This window comes from Bombyx mori, chromosome 22 (assembly GCF_030269925.1).
Source record: "Bombyx mori chromosome 22, ASM3026992v2".
Classification (NCBI taxonomy): Eukaryota; Metazoa; Arthropoda; class Insecta; order Lepidoptera; family Bombycidae; genus Bombyx; species Bombyx mori.
The window spans coordinates 8,389,972-8,414,530 of NC_085128.1; the positions used below are offsets into that span (position 1 = coordinate 8,389,972).

General features: G+C 33.7%; 1 protein-coding gene and 1 long non-coding RNA gene across 2 annotated transcripts in view; one reads left to right on the forward strand and one right to left on the reverse strand.

The window, feature by feature from the left end:
* Positions 1 to 134: 134 nt before the first annotated feature.
* On the reverse strand, positions 135 to 3,952 carry LOC134200981 (uncharacterized). Its single transcript, XR_009976120.1, has 3 exons — positions 3,830 to 3,952; positions 3,448 to 3,550; positions 135 to 1,237 (listed from the first exon to the last, which is right to left on the reverse strand). It is a non-coding gene; the product is annotated as an uncharacterized LOC134200981 (long non-coding RNA).
* NGR-A23 (neuropeptide receptor A23) overlaps positions 1,607 to 24,559 on the forward strand; it is a 40,000-nt gene continuing 17,047 nt past the window's right edge. Inside the window, 4 exon segments of the mRNA NM_001134249.1 lie at positions 1,607 to 1,840; positions 13,349 to 13,440; positions 14,283 to 14,485; positions 18,359 to 18,507. Of these exon segments, the coding sequence (NP_001127721.1) occupies positions 1,830 to 1,840; positions 13,349 to 13,440; positions 14,283 to 14,485; positions 18,359 to 18,507 (455 nt within the window). The 5' untranslated portion in view covers positions 1,607 to 1,829.

Sequence of the window (24,559 nt, forward strand, 5' to 3'; positions counted from 1 at the left end):
TTTTCTTCCTGATTCGTGTCTCTCGTGTTTTAAAAATTCATGTCTTTGAAAAAAAAAACCGTCGAGCAAGATAAAACTTTTATGAGCATATAAATAAATTTTAGAAATACCATTAAATAATAAATAAGAGTACACATTTTATGAAAATTATATTTCGTTTAAAAGGTTTATAGTTGTTGTTAACATGTTTATAGATGTTAAATATATTTAATATGAAATAATGAGCAATTTAGTTATTTTAAAATGATGATATTTCACTACAATATGATAAAGAACATTCTCCTTTACTTAGGTAATTTCATTGATACTATGTATATTTATCTAAAAACTAGACGTACCCCGCGGCTTAACTCGCGATTAATTTTTAACAAATGAAACACGTTGCATTTTCCCGGGATAAAGAGAGTAGTTTGTCACATTCCGGTTTATAAACTGCCGTCAGCTTGCGGATTCATTGGTGCGTATAATAACGAAAGAAATACTGAGCACTCTGCCGTATTTATTGTAGCAGATATACGCGGCGTTTCCTGGATCAAATGTTATTTACCATAATGAAAAATATATTTTTTAATTTAATCAATAAACGACCAAAAATAAACAAAATTTTTAGTAGAAGTTCATAAAAAGGCAGCCGTTTCAAGTTTCCTCTTCTGTTATTGATGATGTTCGTAAGCTACAGCAACCACTAACCATCAGATGGGCCTTATGCTCGTTGGGCTACAAAAGTATTAAAAATAAAGTTTTATGCATATAAAAATAAGAATTTCTTTTTAATGTATGTAGGTAGATATTATTTTAGATTTTCATTAGATTATGTTAGCTTTTCACTACTTTACTTTGAAAAATATTGAAATTCAATAGTAGTATTAATTAAATAGGCTATTTTTGTTATAAATCCAGCAGATCCAACTTATTAATCAATTGGTGCTTAGAGACCTGAGACTATAAATATCACAACACAAATAAGCCCGAACTAGAGACGAAAACTTTTGAAATGTAGTAACTTTGCTATTATGTGACGGCCCGCGTGCCCTCTGTGAATGATAATTAATAAGTTTATAGTGAAAAGTCGACAAATAATATCACAAGGACTGCTAGTAGCGCTGTAGACAGGGGTTGTAGAGCGTCGAGAGTCAACTACAGCCATTCGACTCCGACAACGCGACGCGGCGAACCGCTTCCGCGCGTTCTGCGCCTGAAAACTTTCCTCCGTGAATTCACCGACAAAGCCAGAATACTGCGAACATAAACAATTATTAATTCAAGTAATATGTGTTTAAAAATAATACATATTTCTCTAAAATACGATAAAAGTAATTTTAAAATTCGTCATTGTAAAGTTATTTAAAATTTAGAATAATAGTCTGTGTAGAAATTCACGTAAAATATTTACGGATAGTTAAAGTTATTTAGTGAAAGTAAATTATATATTTGTCTAGAATTTAAATTATTCTGAAACAACATCGCGTGAATTGTGAATGTGCAGAGAATACGAAAATAAATAATAATTGTGTTCTGCGAGTACAAATATGTCGCTCAAAGTGAAGTGATACAACAAAATATCAGCTGAAGTTTACTGTAGTCATTTCTATACGAAGGTTAAACATCAGTAAGTGCGCAATGTCAACTTTGGAAGCGGAGACAAGCTTGCTAATCGTTCTGCAAACAAGCTGCAAAGAGGCGGCGAGCTGTGTATGCTCTTGTGTGGCGTATGAGTTAGCATACTGAGCTAAGGAGGTCTGTGTGAATACAGAAGAACAAAGACAAATAGGTAGTTTTTATAAAACTTCATCATTCTGCTCCAATACGCAACCTCCGCTTTCTTCAACATGGATGGAAGGCAAGTGTTTATTTTACAACATATTTTAACTACCTTATATGTTTATTTACCATAATTTCCTTCTCCTTATTTTTATAAAAAGTAAATAAAAATTAGCGACTTTTGAGTTGCTACAAGTCGAACGAAGAGTAAATATTTATCAATAAGTGCCAATTATAAATTAGATTTATTAAGTAAGACTTACTTAGAAATCGTTTCCGGGTAAAGTTAATGTGCTGGAAATTTATAGTATTTTGTAGACCAGTAAAGTTTCCGTCCGATAAAGGAAACGTGGTGTTTTAAAATCGTAGTATAACTAATATAAGTGCTCTGAAAGTGGTGGTCTTCTTCAACTTCCATGGTAGGTTAAATGCAATAACTATTGAATAGAACAAGACCCGAGTACGGCCTTACCAAATAGATTTTCGTAAGTTTACATATTTTCTATAAAATACGAAATAGGAATTTAACCTCCTTTTACAAATTTAGAAAACAATGAATTTTCATGTAGCTACCTGAACAATAAAGTAATAGATGTCATGAAATATATTCCAAAGTCGGTACAGTTTTATTTTAATGTCTCTTGTAATCAGTTGAAAATACTAAAAAAATATATAATCTAAAACCAAATATTGCGAATATGATGAAAATGCATTAATTAGTTTAAGTAAAATTAAATTTAACTAAAAATTTAGTAATTTTTTCCAGACAACCACTAATTCTAATTTTAAGATTAACAACAGGAAAGTGGTTGCTTAAAAAATGATTTTAACCACTACTAATATTTATATACAAAGATTTTCTTCGCGCAGATTTTAAAAATTAAAAATTAAGCGATTTACAGAGACTGAGAGTAAAATATCTATCAATAAATGTTAATTATAAAGATATACATATATAGATATACATATATTTATTGCAAAACAAAATCACCTACATTTACAGTTACACTCAGAAATCGTTTTCTTTTTAAATTAATTAATTAAGTAAAATTTGTTATAAATGAAAGCTAAATAAACTTTTCAAGAAATTCCTAACAATGATTCTAAAATTAAGAATGCATTGTTTAACATCACTAGCTAGGGTTACTTAGTTAATTAGTGCCATTACGAAATTATTTTCAAAGTAAATGTTAGAGAAACAATTTCGCTAAGCTATTTGGTCCAGCAGACGAGTTCATGACCCATGTGATATTCGCTGAATATCGCAACTCATAGACACTATATATTTAATACGATATTAAGATACAATGAATTGGGTAAACGAATTAAAGCAGTGAAATAATTGAAGAAATAAAAGTAAAAACGTTGATGAATCAGTAATAAAAAAAATCTTGACCTCCAACCTTTGCGAATGGAAACTTTATGATATCTACAAAGCATTTCGTATATTGATTTAATACGTAACGTGTGTAGTTTCCTTATTTCCTTGAGATCTCGATCTTTTGATTTAAAGAAAAAATATCTTTAGTGTGTTTAATATACTAGTGGAATCTAATCACGCTCCACTGTATCGCTAATTGTATGGAGAGCATCGATTTCGTCCAATTATTCACACGCTACATATCTTACATTGATGGTACTATTATATAACAGAAGCCTTCCCAAAGAATACCGAATATAACATACCAGGTTTTCCGGCAATTAGATGAATGGCTTAGGAAAGCGTGTTGGACAAATATTCGTGTTTTATTTAGATCTGTTGGAGCCAATTATGATTTGAGAAGTTGATCTAGAAAAATTGAAATTATGAATATCAGTGGCGACTTTATTTCTTAAGTGTCAAGACATGTATGCATTAAAGCAGCAACAGTAAATTTGTTAAGAATTTTAAATTCTATAGAATACGTCTTTTAAACAACTACTACCTACATACTCGTACATAATACATGTACGAGGGAACCTCAATAATGTTTTGTACAATCAATATGCTTCTATCGAATTCGAATTGAAGAAAAAACTTGTATGAATTTGCGAAATATATAGAATAATATTTTTCTTCGGTTCTTACCCTTTTCACTGTTTATTAAATAAAGCCTTTCTCCAGCAGAAGATAAAATAAAACGAGCGCAAAGCGATTTTAAATCCTCAAATTCCAGTCTTAAGAAATAGACATTTTTCGTTGAAAGAAAAGATAAGTGACGTCAGAAATGACTGAGTATTTCAGGAATAATTTCATTTCGCTTTTGTACTCTGTCGTTTTAGTAAATCTATATATATAAAAATGAATTGCTGTTCGTTAGTCTCGCTAAAACTCGAGAACGGCCGGACCGATTTGGCTAATTTTGGTTTTGAATTACTTGTGGAAGTCCAGAGAAGGTTTAAAAGGCAGATAAATATGAAAATGCTCGGAATGAAATAAAAATAACAATTTTGTTTTTCATTTGATGTGTCCCCCATCGGACGGATTCCTTTTGTTTGTTTTAAGTTTATTTTACACAAAAGTTTAAGTCTTTTATTTACCGATTGAGGCACTACGAAGTCTGCCGGGTCAGCTAGTTGCTAATAAAATTTGTGTTTCCTTTTCTTAAAATAAAATTCCTTGTAAAATTGTTTGATCAGTATTATTATTTATGTTGGACGAACCGCAATTCCTGAGAGGTTCTTACAATTTTCGACGTAGCTATTTGGATTTGACTTTCATGTTTGCAATTAGGATATGGTAAAAAGCTTCATTTCGTTAATAATAGATTTATATGAAAATGAAACATGTTTGATGTTACGGGCTACCAAAAGTAATTTCTTCGGCAATTTAGTGTAATAGTTACTACTCATTGTATTTATAAAGTTTAAGTGGCTATGTAAGTTTTTCAAAAAAATTGATAAGTTTAATAGAATAAAAAATACAAGATTAGGTTGATTTAAGATTGAGTAGGTATACAATTGAGATTTCCGCTTCATTTCTTAAGATGGTGACGGTGGTGATAGATAGGTGGTGACATTCACATATATAATTTCCGTCAACCACTGACCATAAGTAAGGATAGGTCATTAAAATAAGAAAAAAATGTTGTCCCTGTACGAATAACGCACGACAGGTGGCTCTCGAGTAGTTTTAGCTAATGAGTGTATTTCACAAGATTAGCGTAATGCAGTACGCTATGAAACTCAGTAGTGCCCTACAAAATGTGTTTTTGTGACTTTTATGCTTTTTTATCTGCCCATAGTCTTTTTTTTTTTTTTTTTGAGTGACCTTTGAGGATTATTTTCGGACTGTATAAATTCTGTACTTTTAGCGATAGTGACAACGAACCGTCATTGAGACATAAGGTTGGAATCTCAATTACATAGGAAAACATCAAAGCGATACGCACGATTCTCTGGAGACAGATACAAACAGTATACTACTTTCTTTCCTTACGAGTCCTCAGCACGCCCTGTCAATAAGACACAAAATAAGGTTTAGAAATCTGTTACTACTACTGACAGACGATAGATAATTGATTGTAAGATACATGTAAGTCCAAACGTTTTAAATTAACTATAATTATGTTTAATTACATATTTGTTAATCAATTTAGTCTATGTTTATTTATTTGGGAATTTCAATATTTTTTATTCATTTTATCACGTCATTACTTTGTCCATGATTAAAGTAAATCGACACTGTTAGTATAGTATGGTTAAGGTATTTATTTTATTTGTTTATTCCATTTAGTGATCTTATGGTATTCTGAAAGAGATGGGTTTCGCACAGTTTGTTCCTAGTTTTTTTGTGACAGTCATCTAAGTCTGTCTAAGTCTGTCTGTCTAAGTTTTTAAGTCGTCGTAGCCTAAAGGATGAGACGTGCATTCGTGTTGAGTGATGCACCGGTGTTCGAATCCCAGGCGGGTACCAATTTTTCTAATGAAATACCTAATCAACAAATGTTCACGATTGACTTCCACGGTAAAGGAATAACATCATGTAATAAAAATCAAACTTGCAAAATTATAATTTGCGTAATTACAGGTGGTACGACCTCTTGTGAGTCCGTGCGGGTAGGTACCACCACCCTGCCTATTTCCGCCGTGAAGCAGTAATGCGTTTTGATTTGAAGGGTGGGGCAGCCATTGTAACTATATAAGTACTTGAGACCTTAGAACTTATATCTCAAGGTGGGTGGCGCATTTACGTTGTATATGTCTATGGGCACCAGTAACCACTTAACACCAGGTGAGCTGTGAGCTCATCCACCCAACTAAGCAAAAAATAAAATAAAATTAATTCTCCTTACCCTATTCGTTTTTGGGATGTCCTTTTTTAAACGAAATTAAACAAAACCTGTTGGGCTGGTAATCCAGGCGTCAACGATGTCCATGAGTTTCACACACCATCAAGGTGGCCGTATGTTCATATCTAACCATATTGTATCGTCTATTTTAGATCTTTAATATATAATGTATAAATATAATAATGTATATTATATTTTTTAGATAATGTAGATTGTATTTTTATATATGGCCTAAAATATACATTACGTACGAGTACATGCTACAGAAAGACTTCATTCATTTACACATCAATAGTAATGATGGATAACGAAGCTCCCAAATCTTAAAAGTTTCTAAATAGTTTTTCTCGCGAAAATCATAATCCTACAGAGAATTTAGAAAAACATAATATGATAAGTACTTTATTATGTTCCAAACGTTCTATTACTGTTTTTGTGAAGGCGGTATTTTTCTGGAACATTTATAGTGTTTATTACGAGAACTACAAAGAGTGAATTAATAATAAATTGTGATATATCACAGCACATGATTCGTGGTAGAGCGTGATGAAAAAAAAGTAGAAATAGTAGAATAATTAAATCATCCTTTTTAAATTTTTAAAGTTAATAGAATACGTGAAATAAAAGTAATGACAAAACAATGCATTTGCCGTTATCAACACGGTGGTTCAATGTTTTTCGTGTAACCATGCGATAACCACTGCAAACAGACAGACTGCCCATCTGATCCTAATTTAAATACGACTGTACTTGGTGCTATGTTTATTTAATACTAGCGATCCGCCCTCGCTTCGCTTCGGAAACATTAAAACACACATGAAACCAAAAAATAAAATAAAAAAGTAGCCTATGTTCATCAGGGACAATGTCGGCTTCTAATGGCAAAAGAATTTTTCAAATCGGTCCAGTAGTTTCGGAGCCTATTCGAAACAAACAAACAAACAAATCTATCCTCTTTATAATATTAGTATAGATGTGCCGGTAGTTTTTCAGTATGCAAGGCTATTACCGTGTAAAAAAATACAAATGTTGACAATAAAATTGGATACTCACGAGCCGGTAAATTTATGGTGAACTCTTTGTGCTGTAACGCATTTTACACGATTAACATGAGATTTCAATTCAACTGGGTGTCCTAAACAAATGTAGATGTTAAGTATTACAATAAAATACAACTCTACGCAGACAATATATTTCAAATTCTTAGTTTTTTTTCTTCATTGTTCTCTTATAAATTTCATCACAACATACCAAGTAATAATAGATAATAGAACACCGTTCACTGTAACGCTTAATAGTCCTTTAGTAATCGTGCTACACCAATGCAGTCAGCTGGTTTGTAGCGAAGTGTAATTATCTAAATTGAAACAATTTTTGGTATCTGAAAAATACAAATAAGGTGATAAATACGTGTTAGACAAAGATAAATATAAAATTTTATCTGGAACAATGCACGTATGTCATTCACAAAATGTGACGCCATTCAACATTTGAAAATACTTTTTTTTTTATTTATTGCTTAGATGGATGGACGAGCTCACAGTCCACCTGATGTTAAGTGGTTACTGGAGCCCATAGACATCTACAACGTAAATGCGCCACCCACCTCGAGATATAAGTTCTAAGGTCTCAGTATAGTTACACACTATTGATTTCTCATTTTAGAATAGCACTGTTCAGCTGTAGAAAACTTGGTTTTATATCCTCTCACTGAGTTCCAAACTAAACAACAATATAAAGATCTTTTCAAGAGTAACGAGCGGAATGTTTAAACAAATAAATGAATAAATGGTTTATGAACGTTTTAGTTTACATGCGAAACTATCTCGTTTACTTAAAAATAAAATCAACAACACAATTTGATTAATGATTTGGATCTGAATATTGCTCTTTCAATTATTTTTGGAATCGTAATTACTTTTATAAATACCATCAAAGTTTTTTTTATTTTTATTGTTGAACACATTAACGTTGTTCGACCCGTAAACCTATTTAAATTTCGTTTATGTAGTGAAATACAATCTTTGTCATTAAAAAGTAATAAAAACGAAGATAAGACTTAAGTTGGAAAATGTTTCAACGGGGAAAATGAGAAATGTTCACACTTAACAGTCTTGTTAATCCGGAAAGTCATCAATTTTGGTTTTACGAAGATTTATTGAGAGTAGAATTGCTTGTTTGTTTTTTTAATTTTTATTACAACCTGTGCTGAGATTTAAAAAATATTTTTTTATCTAAATTCTGTGGCTTTGGAAATTGTGAAATTTCAGTACCAGCACTATTAAATCTGACATTTAATTTACAATGAGTCTGTGAAGTTTCCCTGGGCAAATTTAATTAAAACACTAACTTTTATGAGCGGTCTACTTATTTTGTATTAAATATATTGAGTACTAAATTTCACGGTTCACTTAGTTAAATATAAGTATATATTTAACTTTTTCATTTTGCTTTTGAGTGATATAAAAAAGTCCTCATGGCCTAAACCATGTTTACTACGACTATTAAAATGTCCTACCACTAGCCAATAAATTGATAGAGGTGAGTTGATTCCTCAGCAAATTCTTCTTAAACATTAAATGTACAATTTTAAGTTTTTAATTGGGCACTTTGGTAGGTCCTAATTTGCACACTTAATAAACCCATTATCACTTAGTCACAATTCATTACCATCAAATATATTGTTTTTTTTTCTGAGACGATTACATCATCTATTTATTTATACTTATGTATTTATATAAATGTTTATATGTATGTATGTTCTCTACAAATTTCGATACGATTTCATTCGATTTCGATGGCATTTTCACGAAGTTTTCATATTGGCCCAGCGTGTGATCTAGTAGAGTATGGTAACGATGTAATTTTAGTGAAATCAAAGATCGCCCGGTAGAGAGGCCCGTATTTTACTAGTACTTTGTGAACAATAATAGATGCTTCTAGATTTCTTAATTTCATATAACGTTGCCACGAATTATATCTTCAAGTCGAAACACGTGTTTCATGTGTCAGGTGTTTAGTGAAACAGTGGGCGGTACTGGCGTTGTGCGTGAAATATGTAATTGTTTTGAAGTACATATCAGCTAGTTCTATTTTTTGTGATATGTGGGTGCTTAACGCTTCGAGTAAGAGAATAATTAATTAATTTGACGCAGAATAAGTTCAGCGAAATCTATCAAACTCCTAGACTAACATAGAACAAAAATAAAAGTTCTGAAAATTAAATTCTATTTTCTTCAAGGTAGTTAATAATTTACATTTATTTTCTATTTCAATATTACCTTACGTAGTTTTATAGTTGACATATAATTAAAACACAGTGCAGTAAAGCAATATCTGATATTCACAACTAAAACATGCGGCCACCTCATTGCTAGTAACGTTTTATTGCAAGTTTTGTTAAGATAGAAAAGATTATTGCAGTACAGTACCCGGCGATAAATATTGCGCATCGACCATGGGAAAGAGACGGTTGATTTTTGCATCGTAGAGCATTATATCTGTCGCACATTACCTAATTAACATTCAGTCTCCATAGATACCGGATCGTTAGCGTTTCATCGCACACATGTAACGCTCTACAACAAAAACAAAATTAGAGGACTGTCTCTTTCTAAATATCGATATGCAATATTTATTGCCTGGTACTGTAGAATATCTATATATTAATGCGTGAAGCAAAAACTTTGTATCCCTTTTTACGAAAATTGCGCGGACGGAGGAGTATGAAATTTCCCACACTTATAGAGAATATAGAGAAGAAGTGCACAATGCTAATATAATTTTTTATTAATGCATAAACGATACATTAAATCAATAAAGAGAACATTACACACACTACATACCATGTATTTGACGCACACACGCATGCATACTATTTATTGTCAAACTTTTGTTCTTGACGTCTGTGGTCAAATTGAGAATAGATTAAATATTGTTTGTCTTTATTAATATTTTTCTATAGTGTAGTCTTGGCGTTGAAAATACAATCATATAGTGTACAAACTTACAATTCCAATTATAGTCGAATTTCGACTACTGCGGGACCTTTAGTTGAATGTAATTAGGGTAAGTAAGGGTTGTTAGCTTTTAAACATAAAACGATACATATCTTACAACAACGAGCATATTAATTTGACTGATCCAAACAAATGATTATATGTTTATGAAATACTAGCGACCCGCCCTCGCTTCGCTTCGGAAACATTAAAACACACAAGAAACAAAAAAAAAAATAAAAAAAAAGTAGCCTATGTTCATCAGGGACAATGTCGGCTTCTAATGGAAAAAGAATTTTTCAAATCGGTCCAGTAGTTTTGGAGCCTATTCGAAACAAACAAACAAACAAATCTTTCCTCTTTATAATATTATAGTATAGATGTTTGTATGATATTATTGCAATAATATTCAACAAACATACTATAATTATTTTGTTTTGATTAGTAGTAAAGTAATGTTTTCGGTTTAAGATTTTTTTTGTTATTTTTAACTTATGTGGATGAACGAACTCATGGCCTACCTAGTGTTAAGTGATAACTGGAGTACATAGAGAGTATTATTGCCACCCATATTGAGTGATGAAGCAAAACTACCATCTTTGAAACCGAAATGCATGGCTGCTTCACGGCGAATGGTGGTACCTACAAGCTGATAATATGCGTATACCTACCAGTAAAGCTGGTAATTTATTCTTGTTTCGGCTTCACCAACGTTATTTTTGTAATACAATCTGTATTAATTGTAGTCTACGATTATTTATGGTCTAAACTGTAAGACCTGTTTACTGGGGTAGGACCTCTTTTGAGTCCGCACGGGTAGGTACCACCACCCTGACTATTTCTGCCGTGAAGCAGTGATGCGTCTCGGTTTGAAGGGTGGGGCAGCCGTTGTAACTATACTGAGACCTTAGAACTCATATCTCATGTTGAGTGGCGGCATTTACGTTGTAGATGTCTATGGGCTCCGGTAACCACTTAACACCAGGTGGGCTGTGAGCCCGTACACCCATCTATGCAATAAAAAATTAAAAAAAAGAGACTTTTTGGTTCAAAAACAAAACTGTCACTGAATTTATTTCAGTTGGAATAAATCTGTGTCGATTTTTCCTTTCGAAATATGCGCAATATACAATTCCCATAGACACAGCCCACTGAGTTTCTCGCCGAATCTTCTCAGTGGGTCGCGTTTCCGATCCGGCGGTAGATTCTGCGAAGCACTGCTCTTGCTAGGGACAATGCTAGCAACGCCTCCTGGTTTGAACCCTGAGAGCTCACCTACACCTTAGGGTTACGCTGACATAGCCTCTCTAGGCTATCAGCTTGGGTAGAAAAAAAAAACAATCTAATTATTTTAGCAGTTCCTTAAAATAGCAAGTTATAATAATGATACTGAACAATGATTACTTATGGTAAATATACAAGCGACTAAAGAGCTTAGTTTTGATACCTTCCAGATAGGTGATCGAACGATTTTTAATGCGAGAACATGTGCGGATGTGCGTAATAATGTTTAGTATCCGTCTATAAATAACTGATACTTTTGATATTACTCTAGTGGGTGTACAAGCTCACGGACCATCTGCTGATAAGTGGTTACTGGAGCCTATCTTCGTCGTTCCCTGAGGATCGCGACCACATGTATGTAAGTCTCTGTCATGTCGTCATGAAAATCGGTCAGCTATGAAGCGGACCGCGTGTTGCATGTTGCCTTCAACTGACCTCTTTGTAGTATCCGATTTTGTTGGTGTCCTTCACAAAAAGCATGCTTCCATGAGGTCAAAGTCTCATTAGTATTTAAATCTTTTTGTAGCTTGGATTCACCGTCCACCTAGTGTTTAATGTCATAGGCCCTATACATCACAACGATCATACCACAACCTTGAAACAACAGGTCGTAGCTTAGATTGTAAATATTGCACTACGACTGTTCCTTTAGATTGGATACATGATTGGTTCACAATGCAAGTTTGTTAGTTTTCGGTTTTTTATTTTCACACCATAACCCTGGTTCATTGTGGCAGCTGTTGATGATAATATGTTAAGAGTTTAGCACTTAAAAAAAGTACATATACTTGCTAACGATTAGATCATTGTTATTGGTTATTGTCAGGTTACTCCATACGAGAACATGGTATAATAAATAAGTTATCAAGGATGAAAACTTACTTATGCTCTTATTGTATTACGCGGTTTCAATCTTAGATTTACGTGTAAACATAATTAGCTCATGTGAAACGATCCGGTCGATCGGATCTGACACGTGGAAGGAAATTTCCTTGTTTCTTGGTTGTAGATAACATAAATATAGCTTTAAATTAATTCGGTCGGTTCGCTGAAGTTACAAGATATGCTTAAGTTGTTATTCCACAGAATATGATGAACTTACAAGCAGCTAATACGATAATAAGATTTTTAAAAAGATGTTTAAAAAATCATGAAGATGTACTTCAACGTATAGCAAAGAAGATAAGTATACTCGAAGTAGAAGTGTAACCACCTGTCCTGGTAAGACTGGAAAGGCCGTCGAGCCACCAATAGTATGTCCTTTCTTATTTTACTGCCCTTGTGGGCGGTAGCGCATACGGCCTTATGATGGTAAATGTTTATCGTCGCCCATGGACTTCAGTAATAAAAGGGCCAGAGACAAGCCGCTGTCTATCGTTTCTAAAAAAATAAAATAAAAGCAGAAGTGTAACCTTCCGAAGAATATGTTCGTCTCTTTTTAGTGCTCTGTGGCATTTTTTAAACACATTAGCAACGTAAATGCCTCCATCCGTCTTGGGACACGATTCCTAAGTCTATAGTAGTCTATATAGTGTTTTAAAATACAATTACTGCCTACCCTTCAAACTGAAAGGCATTACTGCTTCACATCAGAAATAGGAAATGTATCGGTGCTTGTAGGCGCTGGTTCGCAAAATTAACTTCCACCTGTATCAATCGTAAAATTAGAATAGCACTACACAACCACAGTGGTATACAAGAAGTTTTCACTTCAAAAAATAAGTATGGCTTGATTTTAATAATAAAATTGTAATCTAGGAATAATTACAACGCATTTATTTAATAACATGCGCTACGATAAGGAAAATATGTAGGTAGTATACCCTCATCACGGTCTATGTATTATTAATTTAAAAAACAAAGGTTTCAATGAAAACACCATTAAGAAAATCTTAAAACGTTTATCGTAAAATTCTCCTGAACAGCACTCAATGTTTTTGACGTTAACAAAATAAGAATAAAGATTTGATAAAAAATATTTTGTTAAGCATTTAGCTTGACGTTTTTTAATGTCTTCATTTATTTTTGTTTTAGCGCGAACACATCACAGGACGATGAAGCCGACTGGCCAGGGAATTCAACGCTGGACGAATACATCGCGCAAAACAGTACTAGCGATGTATACGGTATGTTATTTGGGTAATTAGCGCGTCGTAAAACGTAGATTAATGTAATAAAAATAACAACAGGGTGTGACTGTTTAATTGATGGAGGTTTTTGTATTGTGAATATGTATTAAGATTGATGATGAAGTACATCCCGTGGATGGAAGGTACCAATTTTCAAATTTTAGTTTCAGAAACATAATGATTTAGAGAAAAAATCAATGCCTTTCATATTTTATATATATTTTTTATCAGATGGATCTATGAGTTTACGATCAAATGTTATGTGATTACGAGAGTTTTTTTTTATTGCTTAGATGGGTGGACGAGCGGACGAGCTCACAGCCCACCCGGTGCCAAGTGGTTACTGGAGCCCATAGACATCTACGACGTAAATACGCCACCCACCTTGAGATACCAGTTCTAAAGTCTCAGTATAGTTACAACGACTGCCCCGCCCTTCAAACCGAAACGCATTACTGCTTCACGGCAGAAATAAGCAGGGCGGTGGTACCTACCCGCGCGGACTCACGAGAGGTCCTACCACCAGGCACTACAATAGGCACCACAATGTAAATGCTGTTCATCTTGATAGATAAATTCGAAGTTCTAAATATATTAAAAGAAATCATGGTGTTAGTTCTGATCGGCACAGGCTCACAACACAGCCTAAAGTCAATTTGGCATTATTTTTATCACACGATGCAACTCCTTAACTGTAGCAGTCTTGAATGAAATACCTATGCTTTAAACATCGATAAACATCTTTATCTTTGGGATCTTATCTCTTATTCAGTTTGTTGTGAAACACATAAAAGGGACTCCAAAACTTAGGGGAAAAGTACTTTTTTTTTTTGTTTCAGATACTTTATATGATGTCCCAACGGGTGTAATAGTACTGCTGTCTTTCTTGTACGGCTCCATATCAGTGCTGGCAGTCGTCGGTAACTTCCTTGTGATGTGGGTTGTCGCCACGTCGCGTCGAATGCAAAGTGTCACAAACTGCTATATAGCTAACTTAGCACTAGCTGACATCGTAATAGGATTATTTGCCATACCATTCCAAGTAAGTGCCCATAAATACTTATCTCGTTAACGTAAAAGGCGATACGTTTAAGGGAACTGCGAACTGTATAAGTTTTCGGTCGGCCGACTTCTTATCAACATTTCTCTTATCACCTTACCCCAGGCACAGAACGAATTTCTTTAACACCCGATTTCGTGTGTTTGTTTTTGTTTCGTTTTATTACAATAAACGCTGAGCTAGTCGTAAATCAGCGGATGAAATTTGTATAAGCCCTAATTCACATTCTCAAATAATTCACGTTGAAATTCTTGTGTTATACATAAATCACTCTACTCCGTTTTACGCATGAACTCTAAGCCATTTTATGCTACATTGAAAAAAACATCGTATGATCTCCAGTTCGCCGGATCGGAAATCCGATCGACTGTTATATGTGAAGTTGGTTTTTAAATTGCTTTTCACCTCCAGTTTTAGGAACATAAATTTAGTTTCAGACATTTTTACGTGGGCGTCTGAATAAACGTTAGCTTTTAAAAGCTCACGAACATCTTATTAAATTAACGATATTAAAGTATTAAACGAACTTCAAAATTAATTAAAGATTATAAACTTTTTGTCCCGGTAAATATATTTAAGTTAGAGTTAAAACGATCGATCTGGAATTTTAAAAATGATTGTGCAAATCTGAGAGATCTATATTAGTTTTTAGTGTAAACCATCAGAATTATTCTTTGAAATCAAAGTGATCAAGTTAGTCAAACTGCTCAGTAAGCGACTGTATTACAAACATGGGATATTCAAACATCGTTTCGTCCAAATATATTTTAGACCGATAAGTCGGTCATCAATTGTGATTCTTATCTGCGTAAATTATTTGTCCTAAACATTACTATTGCCATTCTCGATATTACTTCGGTTTTAGCGTAATAACGTTTATATAATTTGTCAACATGGTTAAATGTGATTTTATTGTGGTCTTTATGTTAAACGTTATAGTGACTATAACAACATATACTTTTGAATTTGCACAAACTATTCGGGCACGGTAAACGAGAATGAGAAATTCACAGAATCACCTCGTGATCACAACTTTTGCGTATTTTGTTTTATGACTTTCAATAAAGTTTAATATGAAGCATTACATAGATAATAGGAAACATGAAATTTATTACTTTTTAATCAATTTGAATATTTTAATCTAAATTGTATAGAGTTTTCAATAGGGACGCTCGATGTTTTACAGCTCATAGCGGCCATCTTGGTAAAGCGATAGCTGTCAAATTTGGCATGAACACATATTTAGTCGTGACATTTCACCATGAAACGCTACACGCTTGTCCGGCGTTATATCGGCCATTATTTCTTCGAAAACGCGGAAGCATCCGCTTTTTTTTTCCTACCTCTGCTGATAGGCTTGAGAGGCTATTTCAGCGTAACCTTAGCTAGTAGGTGAGCTCACGGGGCTCAAACCGGAAGTGTTGCTAACACTGGCCCTAGCAAGAGCAGTGCTTCGCAGAATCTACCACCGGATCGGAAATGCGACCCGTTGAGAAGATCCGGCAAGAAACTCAGTGGGCTGTGTCTGTGGGCTAATTCGCTCGTGGAGCCCTTCGTCGCGAGCGGCGGGTTCGACGAGGACGGTGACCGGTGCTTGTGGTACCTAAAAGTACCGTTAATGGATCGGAAGGATCCATAATGACGTGTTTTGGGTGACTTCGACTATTTACCATTCAGTCTACAGGTTCGGGTATGTAATTTCCAGCGGCCACAACAAAAGGGTTCTCATGTCGTGCCTTGTCAAAATGGCGCAAAAGATTCGCGCTCACCGTCAGTGGCGACCGATATCGAAAGATGATAACAAACTTTTTGTGGCCTAGGATAGATGGTATGGATCTCACAAACTTGTGGTTCTAACAAAAAGGCCCCACTTGCCATACATCATGGGAAACATTAAATTTATTGGATGAGAGATGATAAGAAGAGATGAGGATGATGAGAGAGATGGTTCAGCAGGATCCCAACTAAAGCGAAGTCGCGGCGGCCATTTGGCTGAAATTATATTCTATACATAATGTCTATTACTAAAATCGTGAACTTACGAAAAAAGTAGTATTGTTTTCTTTTTCGAAAACAGAAAACAATTTGAAATCAATGAATAATGAATAATTCTTACTAAAACTTCTAAGAGTAAGCCGCCTTTTTAGCTTTTAAAAGGTCGTTTAACTCCATTATATGTATAACGAGTATTTAAGTAATATTATTTCTTTTTAATTTGTTCGTATTAGGGCCGGACAAAACTTTGAATGAACTTATGAAAAAAACTCCTTGTAAAAGTTCTAGGTGTACAGTTTTTCAGTATTGTACGACGATTTAAAAATTTCGTCTTCACATGTTTCGGTTTTAAAACAGTCGTCATATAATTTTATGACACCTAGGAGCCTTTGTTTGATTCTACTATGAGAATGATTTTGAGCAAAACGATTAATCACTGACGCACGTTAATGTTAGTATAAGTTGAAAAACAAACTCAGGACGGCGGTAACGATGACTTTATAATAATCTCAAAATGTTCTTCCATGTTTGAGAAACAAACATAATACTGTTGTTATATAGCTGATATACTGATGCGATAGTGTATTCATGTAAAATTTGTGCTAAAGTTTTTTTTTACCAACTTTCGCGTTACTATGTATTCATAAATTTTTCAAATGATCCCGCATTAGAATAAAAATGTATAAAGTGTATGAAATATATACGGAGACAACACATATTAATTAAATGTTACTACAGATAGTAACTTTCAAGTTTCATAGAATCTAAAATAGATTAAATATAAAATATTGAGGTTTTCACGTTATGCTGATATTTCGGTAGACTCATTTAGTAACTTATCTTAATCTTTTGCTGTCTACCTCGACCTGTATATGTCTATATATAAATATTTAACGTAATTTTCATCAACTTCAAGGCGTGCGATCAGATTTATTTGCATACGTAGCAACGATCGATCACAATACAATAAAATTGTTAATTCGCCCTAATAATCAGGAAATCCACGAAAAGTAAGTTTTTTATTTATTGTAATTAATGCAATTGTTTATAATATTTTTTTAGTAATATTAAATATTATAATGACTTAATGAATTTATTATAGTATAATAGAATATAGTATAATAGAAGACAATCTAGAGGTCGGAGCCGAAAAATATGAAGTAACCCAGTGTCCGAGCATCTGGACGCGAGACTGAGCCACGCATTTCACTGTGCCACTGACCGACATAACTGGCTACAAATAACAACTTTTCACTGGTGGTAGGACCACTTATGAGTCCGCGCGGGCAGGTACCATCACCCCACCTATTTCTGTCGTAAAGCAGTAATGCGTTTCGGTTTGAAGGGTGAGGCAGTCGTTGTAACTATACTTGAGACCTTAGAACTTATATCTCAAGGTGGGTGGCGCATTTACGTTGTAGATGTCTATGGGCTCCAGTAATCATTTAACACCAGATGGACTGTGAGCTCGTTCACCGATCTAAGTAATAAAAAAAAACTTTGATTTTTTTAAGTTGAAACATTTTTTGTGATCATGAATGAACGAGTGGCTCTATGAGCTCCTGTAATCATTTAGCATCATGTGATCTCACAAGAGGTCTTACCGCCAGTAATTACGCAAATTATAATTTTACGGGTTTGATTTTTATTACACGATGCTATTCCTTCACCGTGGAAGTCAATCGTGAACATTTGTTGAGTACGTATTTCATTAGAAAAATTGGTACCCGCTTGGGATTCGAACATCGGTGCATCGCTCAACACGAATGCACCGGACGTCTTATCCTTTAGGCCACGACGACTTCAAATCATATTATTAGTATATATTAGTGTAGATTACATATTGACTTTTGTTCACAGTTTCAAGCGGCTTTGCTGCAGCGATGGATGCTTCCACACTTTATGTGTGCGTTCTGTCCGTTCGTCCAAGCACTAAGCGTGAATGTCAGCGTATTTACGCTAACGGCAATAGCTGTTGACAGACACCGGGCTATTATCACGCCTCTCAGGTAATTCAATATTATTGTATTGTACGAGGTTGACCAGACACGAATACCAAAAATTTCTAAGCAAAATAAACCTTTTTTTTTTAATTAATCAGAGATTTTGTCATTAAACCAACATCAAAGAAACGTGTTTTAATTACAAGTGAACAACATCAAATGACTTTCTGTAAAACAAGGTACTCGTATATAAAATATTAAGCTGATATAAGTGTTTATCAGACTGTCAAAATGAACGAAACAAGCACGAGAAACGATATCTCTAAAATATTGAGGGATCCAAGCATTTTAATTAAGGTTGATATTAAAGATAAAATCATTCTCAGAATATTAAAAAATTCATTATGTTTTTGTTCAAATAATAAGTTAAAAAGGTTTTATCGTACTATGTAGTTGAAAAAAGATTTTAGTTGACTTATTTTTCAATTTTGGAATACGTTGATACTGATATATAGCTATGTAGTTTATTTTGTAGTGACAGTATTTAAATAAATTTATGTGTTTAAATAATTTATTCAGCCTACAAGAGTTGAAGAGATTTTTTTTCTTAGAAAAAATATGTAAATACAAATTTGAAACTTTGCAAATTATTTCGTTACTACTGGACGGATAAAGATAAATGCCAGTAGTTCAAAATGATATATCTATAAAATATATAAGTCATACATATCAAATCACGTGTTGAGCTTAAAAACCAAGACATCGTTATTTGTACATGCATGTCATTTACGATGTAAATATGGCCTTAAATATATATAGATATATTAAATAGCATTCGTGAGTGCTCACGCCACATGAGTATTCTTAAGTAACAATAATGACTTCCAGAACAGAGGAAATGCCGTGGAATATGCCTAGTTTATACCTTAGCAGCATGTACATGTGAAATTTCTAGGCAACGAGTGAATTAAATACCTTATAAACATTACAATAATAAGATACTTAAAGTGTCTGCGTGAAGTACGGTAATATTTTAACGAAGCTGTGAAATAGCTTCTGAGAGCGTTCAGCGCTAAGCTTGTTTTGTCGAAGCTTATCGTCGAAATGTAAATTGTGTTTATATTTAGGACCACGAGAAACATGGATATACCTAAATGTAATTCATTTCTTAATTTTTTAACGTTGTTTTTAATAAGGGTTCATCAACACACAGAAACGTCAGTAGGTATGTGGAATATGCTTAAAAGTAAGCAAAAATATTTATTGTTAGCTTTTATTAAAACTAAATGTTATTAGTGATTGTGCGGATTTTAACAAATGTACTTAATTTTTTTTTTCATAAAATAATTATCTTAATATGCAAAACAACACAAAGACATGACACTAAAAAAAAAAATTTAGTAATAATTTCTAGTGTTTAAAGCTCATCGCTTACTCTTACAGCAAGTAACAGAAAAATAAACTCATTATGTATTCAAAATCTTAATTTAAATTTCTGAGAAGGCAGAAATATGCTTTCAAGCCGTCCCAGCAAATGAACAAAGCATTGTCTTATTCCATTGTGTTTCTTGTAAGCCATCAGCCGCTTAAATTTGAAATTCAATAAAGCACCCTATTATGAAATTAATTATAACAAATTGTGCTCGTTATCCAATTTCGTTGAATTTACATGTTACCATTTCTTATAACCGCTTGTAATTGAAACTGTTTGGCTGTTTAAAGCATTAAATACACAATGATCTAAAGCACTCCCTAGCCAAACTATTTTTTAAGCTTGAGTGATTTCGGTTTAAGATTCCTATTCACGCTGTTTTCTGAGCGCGATGACATGTCCTTCTTCATAAGAGTTACACGAAAACAATAAACAGATAGTGGCTCAGGTATGCTCATGTAATTATTGATGTCCAGAAGTATCTATGACCATATACAGTGATCGGTATACTAATTAGCCTTGTTATGCCGACATTATATATTCTACATAATTTATAATGCTTTTACGGTTTAATCTCGCGTGTACCATTTTCAGTTTATCATTTCCTACGTTTACCTAATTTGATGGTGGTGTATACATTTTAAAAATTAAGACGATTAACACTTAGTCGTTTGTGACCAAGAAAACTGTAATGAACTCGATACGTCCGTAATAATAAAAACGAGATTACGCCGTAAATGTACTTTTAATAATGAATACGAATCGCGACAACTGAATAAAATATTATTGTACATGTCTAATTTAGACCTGTACCTAAAAAAATTTTTTAAAAATCTATGGAACTGCTTCGAAAACCAAGTACGTGTGTTTCAGAAGAAATCGGTGGTAATTCATCAATTTACGATATTTTTAATCTATTGTTATAAAATTATCGATGTGCCAATTGGTTCGAAAAGTATTTTATCTTATCTTATACCTTTAAACGAGCAATTCTTGTATATTAATACATATATAATCTGAATCTCGGAAACGGCTACAACGATTTTCATAAAATTTAGTATACAGGGGATTTCGGGGGCGAAAAATCGATCTAGCTACGTTTTATTTTCAGAAAATGTTGTTTTATTCGTGTTTTCAATAATCAACTCTTCCCGACATCTATTGGCTAATAATAATACTATTTTTCTTAATTGAGGGCAACTAACCAAGCTGGCGTTATCAAAAAAAAAAACAGAGCAAAGCTCGGTCATCATCTATTAAAGTAATATTCGTTATGATGATAGGCCTTTTCAAAGCCACGTACATACATGAATTGATTAACTGTTAAAATAATGAATGTTAGTTCAGAATTAGATTACTCGAAGAACGAGAGGGGTTGTTTCAATCAAATGGATTTCCATATTAATACCGACCGGCAACTCAAAGGAGGCTAAGGCCGCTACCATTCGATGTATCATATAGAATGATACCTATAATAATATAAGGATGTAACAATATTTGTTTTGACATCAATTGATAAACTTTTCAAAGTTCATCTAACGATAAACATCAAGACAATACATCTTGTGGCAGTTGAAAAAAATAGTTTTAACACCCCTGAATCAGTCAAGGGTTGATTGAGCGAATAGTATAGGCACGTGGGCTACACTAAAATATCTTCCGGAACTGAGAACCCTAACCTTCGATAATTCCGCGAAGGGCTGTGGGAGAATCTATCGCAATCTTTCGTGGTCCTCCGGGATGTGAGGTTTATTCTTCGGTAAACACGATCGAATGCCTTCCTGACCTTTCCACATATTTTACGTAGTTTAAATGATAAGATATAAAAGATAAATCCACTACTATCACAATACAACAAGACTTTGACCTCATGTGTAAGGTGAATGATACTCTCATTTTTATTTCAAGTAAAAAGTAAACAAGCTTTAGGAAAATTTTAAGCCTTTTCTTAAACAAACCGACAATTTGGAACAACAAACGTGTTTCAAGATCAAGAAACAAGATTAAAACTTAAATTGGCTTTTACTATAATCAATAAATACCGCAGTCTGCGGATTAGGTATGTGTAACTTGATTTTTTATTTTTTTATTGCTTAGATGGGTGGACGAGCTCACAGCCCACCTGGTGTTAAGTGGTTACTGGAGCCCATAGACATCCACAACGTAAATGCGCCACCCACCTTGAGATACAAGTTCTAAGATCTCAAGTATAGTTACAACGGCTGCCCCACCCTTCAAACCGAAACGCATTACTGCTTCACGGCAGAAATAGGCAGGGTGGTGGTACCCACCCGCGCGGACTCACAAGAGGTCCTACCACCAGTAATTACGCAAATTCTAATTTTGCGGGTTTCATTTTTATTACACGATGTTATTCCTTCACCGTGGAAGTCAATCGTGAACATTTGTTGAGTACGTATTTCATTAGAAAAATTGGTACTGCGGGATTCGAACACCGGTGCATCGCTTCAACACGAATGCACCGGACGTCTTATCCGTTAGGCCACGAGGACTTCAAAACTTGACGACTTGATTTCTAAGAATCGTAAATTAAATTTTTTTTCACGCATCAGATTAAAGACATTAATAAATTTTGATAGCAATTACTTTCATATATCAAACACTAATTAATTTGTTTAAGGAGCTGCAAAGGACTTAGCCAAAGTAAGGTGACTATGATTCCACAATAAGATTTATTGTTGATATTTCGGTTGACTAAGAAAATAAGAGCTGTGAATAGTGTGAGCTAGTGAATAATATTTGCGAGCGTCGCGTGTTAGGTGTGATCTAAAAATGTGTACGGTACGCTTAAATGTATTTCATTACATTTACTTGAAATTTCATACATTTTACATAAATAATCAAAAAACCGCCGTGAAACCGCCATAATCAATATATTGTTGATATTTATATATTTATAAATAGACATAGAGAATACTCCAAAATGAATTAAGATTAAAAGACTTATTGCATTTTCTGTAATTTAATAAGAGAAAAACATTTAAGCCCTTAATCTCTTTTTAAACTAATATTTTAAACAGCATTATTATAGGATGCAAAACTGAACTACTCTCTACACTGAATGACGGACAGGTGAGTGATTCTGTCCAAGAAAAATCTTTTTTTTAAACTAAAAAGTCTTATTTATTTTATTTTATTTATTTATTTATGTACACACAGAAAACAAGACACAGTACAGAGTAATAGGAAAATTATGTACAAAGGCACTGCTTATTTCTTTGAGAAATCTCTTCCAGCAGACCTGCGAGAGGATAATGAGAATAATAATAAAAAGTGATAAGTGTGTGTAGAACAAATAACACATAACTAAAATAACAAATACAACATGAGAATTATAGCACATACACATAGCAAATATTATAAGTAACACAGTAACACTCGTATATGCGAAGAGTATAGAACCATGATCATTCGGTTGATGAGAGATAAAATTGTTTGACCTTGTATTTAAAAACAGAAACAGACTTGCAAACTCGAATGTCAGCCGGCAACGATTTCCACAGCCTGACCGCGTGCACAGTAATGGAGTGAGAATAGAAATTGGTTTTGTGGGAAGGGAATAACAAAACAGAACCTTTGTTGGACCTGCAGGGAGCATCAGGAGAACGAATGAAAGAGAATCGCTCACGTAAATATAAGGGAGAAGTGGCTTAATAGTTTTTCTTTACATATATATGTATTACATATATGTTATTGTTTCAATCTATAATTACACCGCGGCAATTTCTCTTCTGAAATGATTCTTGCCCCCCTGATGGCTGTCTGCGATAGATCGCTGTTAGCGATAAGACCACCCATTGTACTTTTGTATTTAATTAAATGCAAAAATTTGTGTTTATTTTGGCGTTTATTAAAGCATACTCTACTCTATTCTACTCTGGCACTCAATTTGAGAGTTAAAGACTTAAACTCAAAGGAATTGAGACCAATAGCTAAAATCTGTCCCGTATTTCAAACTGCGTTCCTAGGCATTTCGTCTTCACGGCAGAAACGGGCAGAGTAGGATGATTAACCATAGCGCGCAAGATGACCTGCCGCCAATATTACATAATTGCAATAGTACAATCTTGAAAATGAAAATTAAGGGGGAAAAAAAACACCGCTATATACAAGTAAATATAGTAAAGTTAGAAACGGTGCCTCACAAACCGACAACAAATTCGCATTAGAGTTGAGAGGGAGTACTATAAAGAGTTGCCTTCTTATTTACGAAGGCAGAAACAAAATATAACCTATCTTGTAAGACAATATCAAACATGACAAGAAGACATTTCAATATTTTGAGGTTTTAATTGCTTCTGTTAAATCGTTAGCTGAAAAAACCGAAATTGGCTTAAGATATACATATATTTTTAGGATTTATCTTGTCAGTAAAGTATCTTGTCGGTAGTTTTCTAAGTGTTTTGTTACCCTGCAGGCCTTTACGCTCTTGCTAGCTTTCGACAGTTTATATATACAGCATGCAGTGTGAACAGAACTATCGAAAATATCTTACATAATTCATGTGTAGCTATTAAATAAAATGAAGTATGTCAAGGGTAAACATTTGCTTCAAGAATGTTATCATAAATTTTCATGTTTAGTTTCGGCAAAGTTTGATTAAAGTCGGCAAGCTCTATTGTTTCTAAAGTGAATCGTCGGACGGCTTAGACTTAGACCAAAATA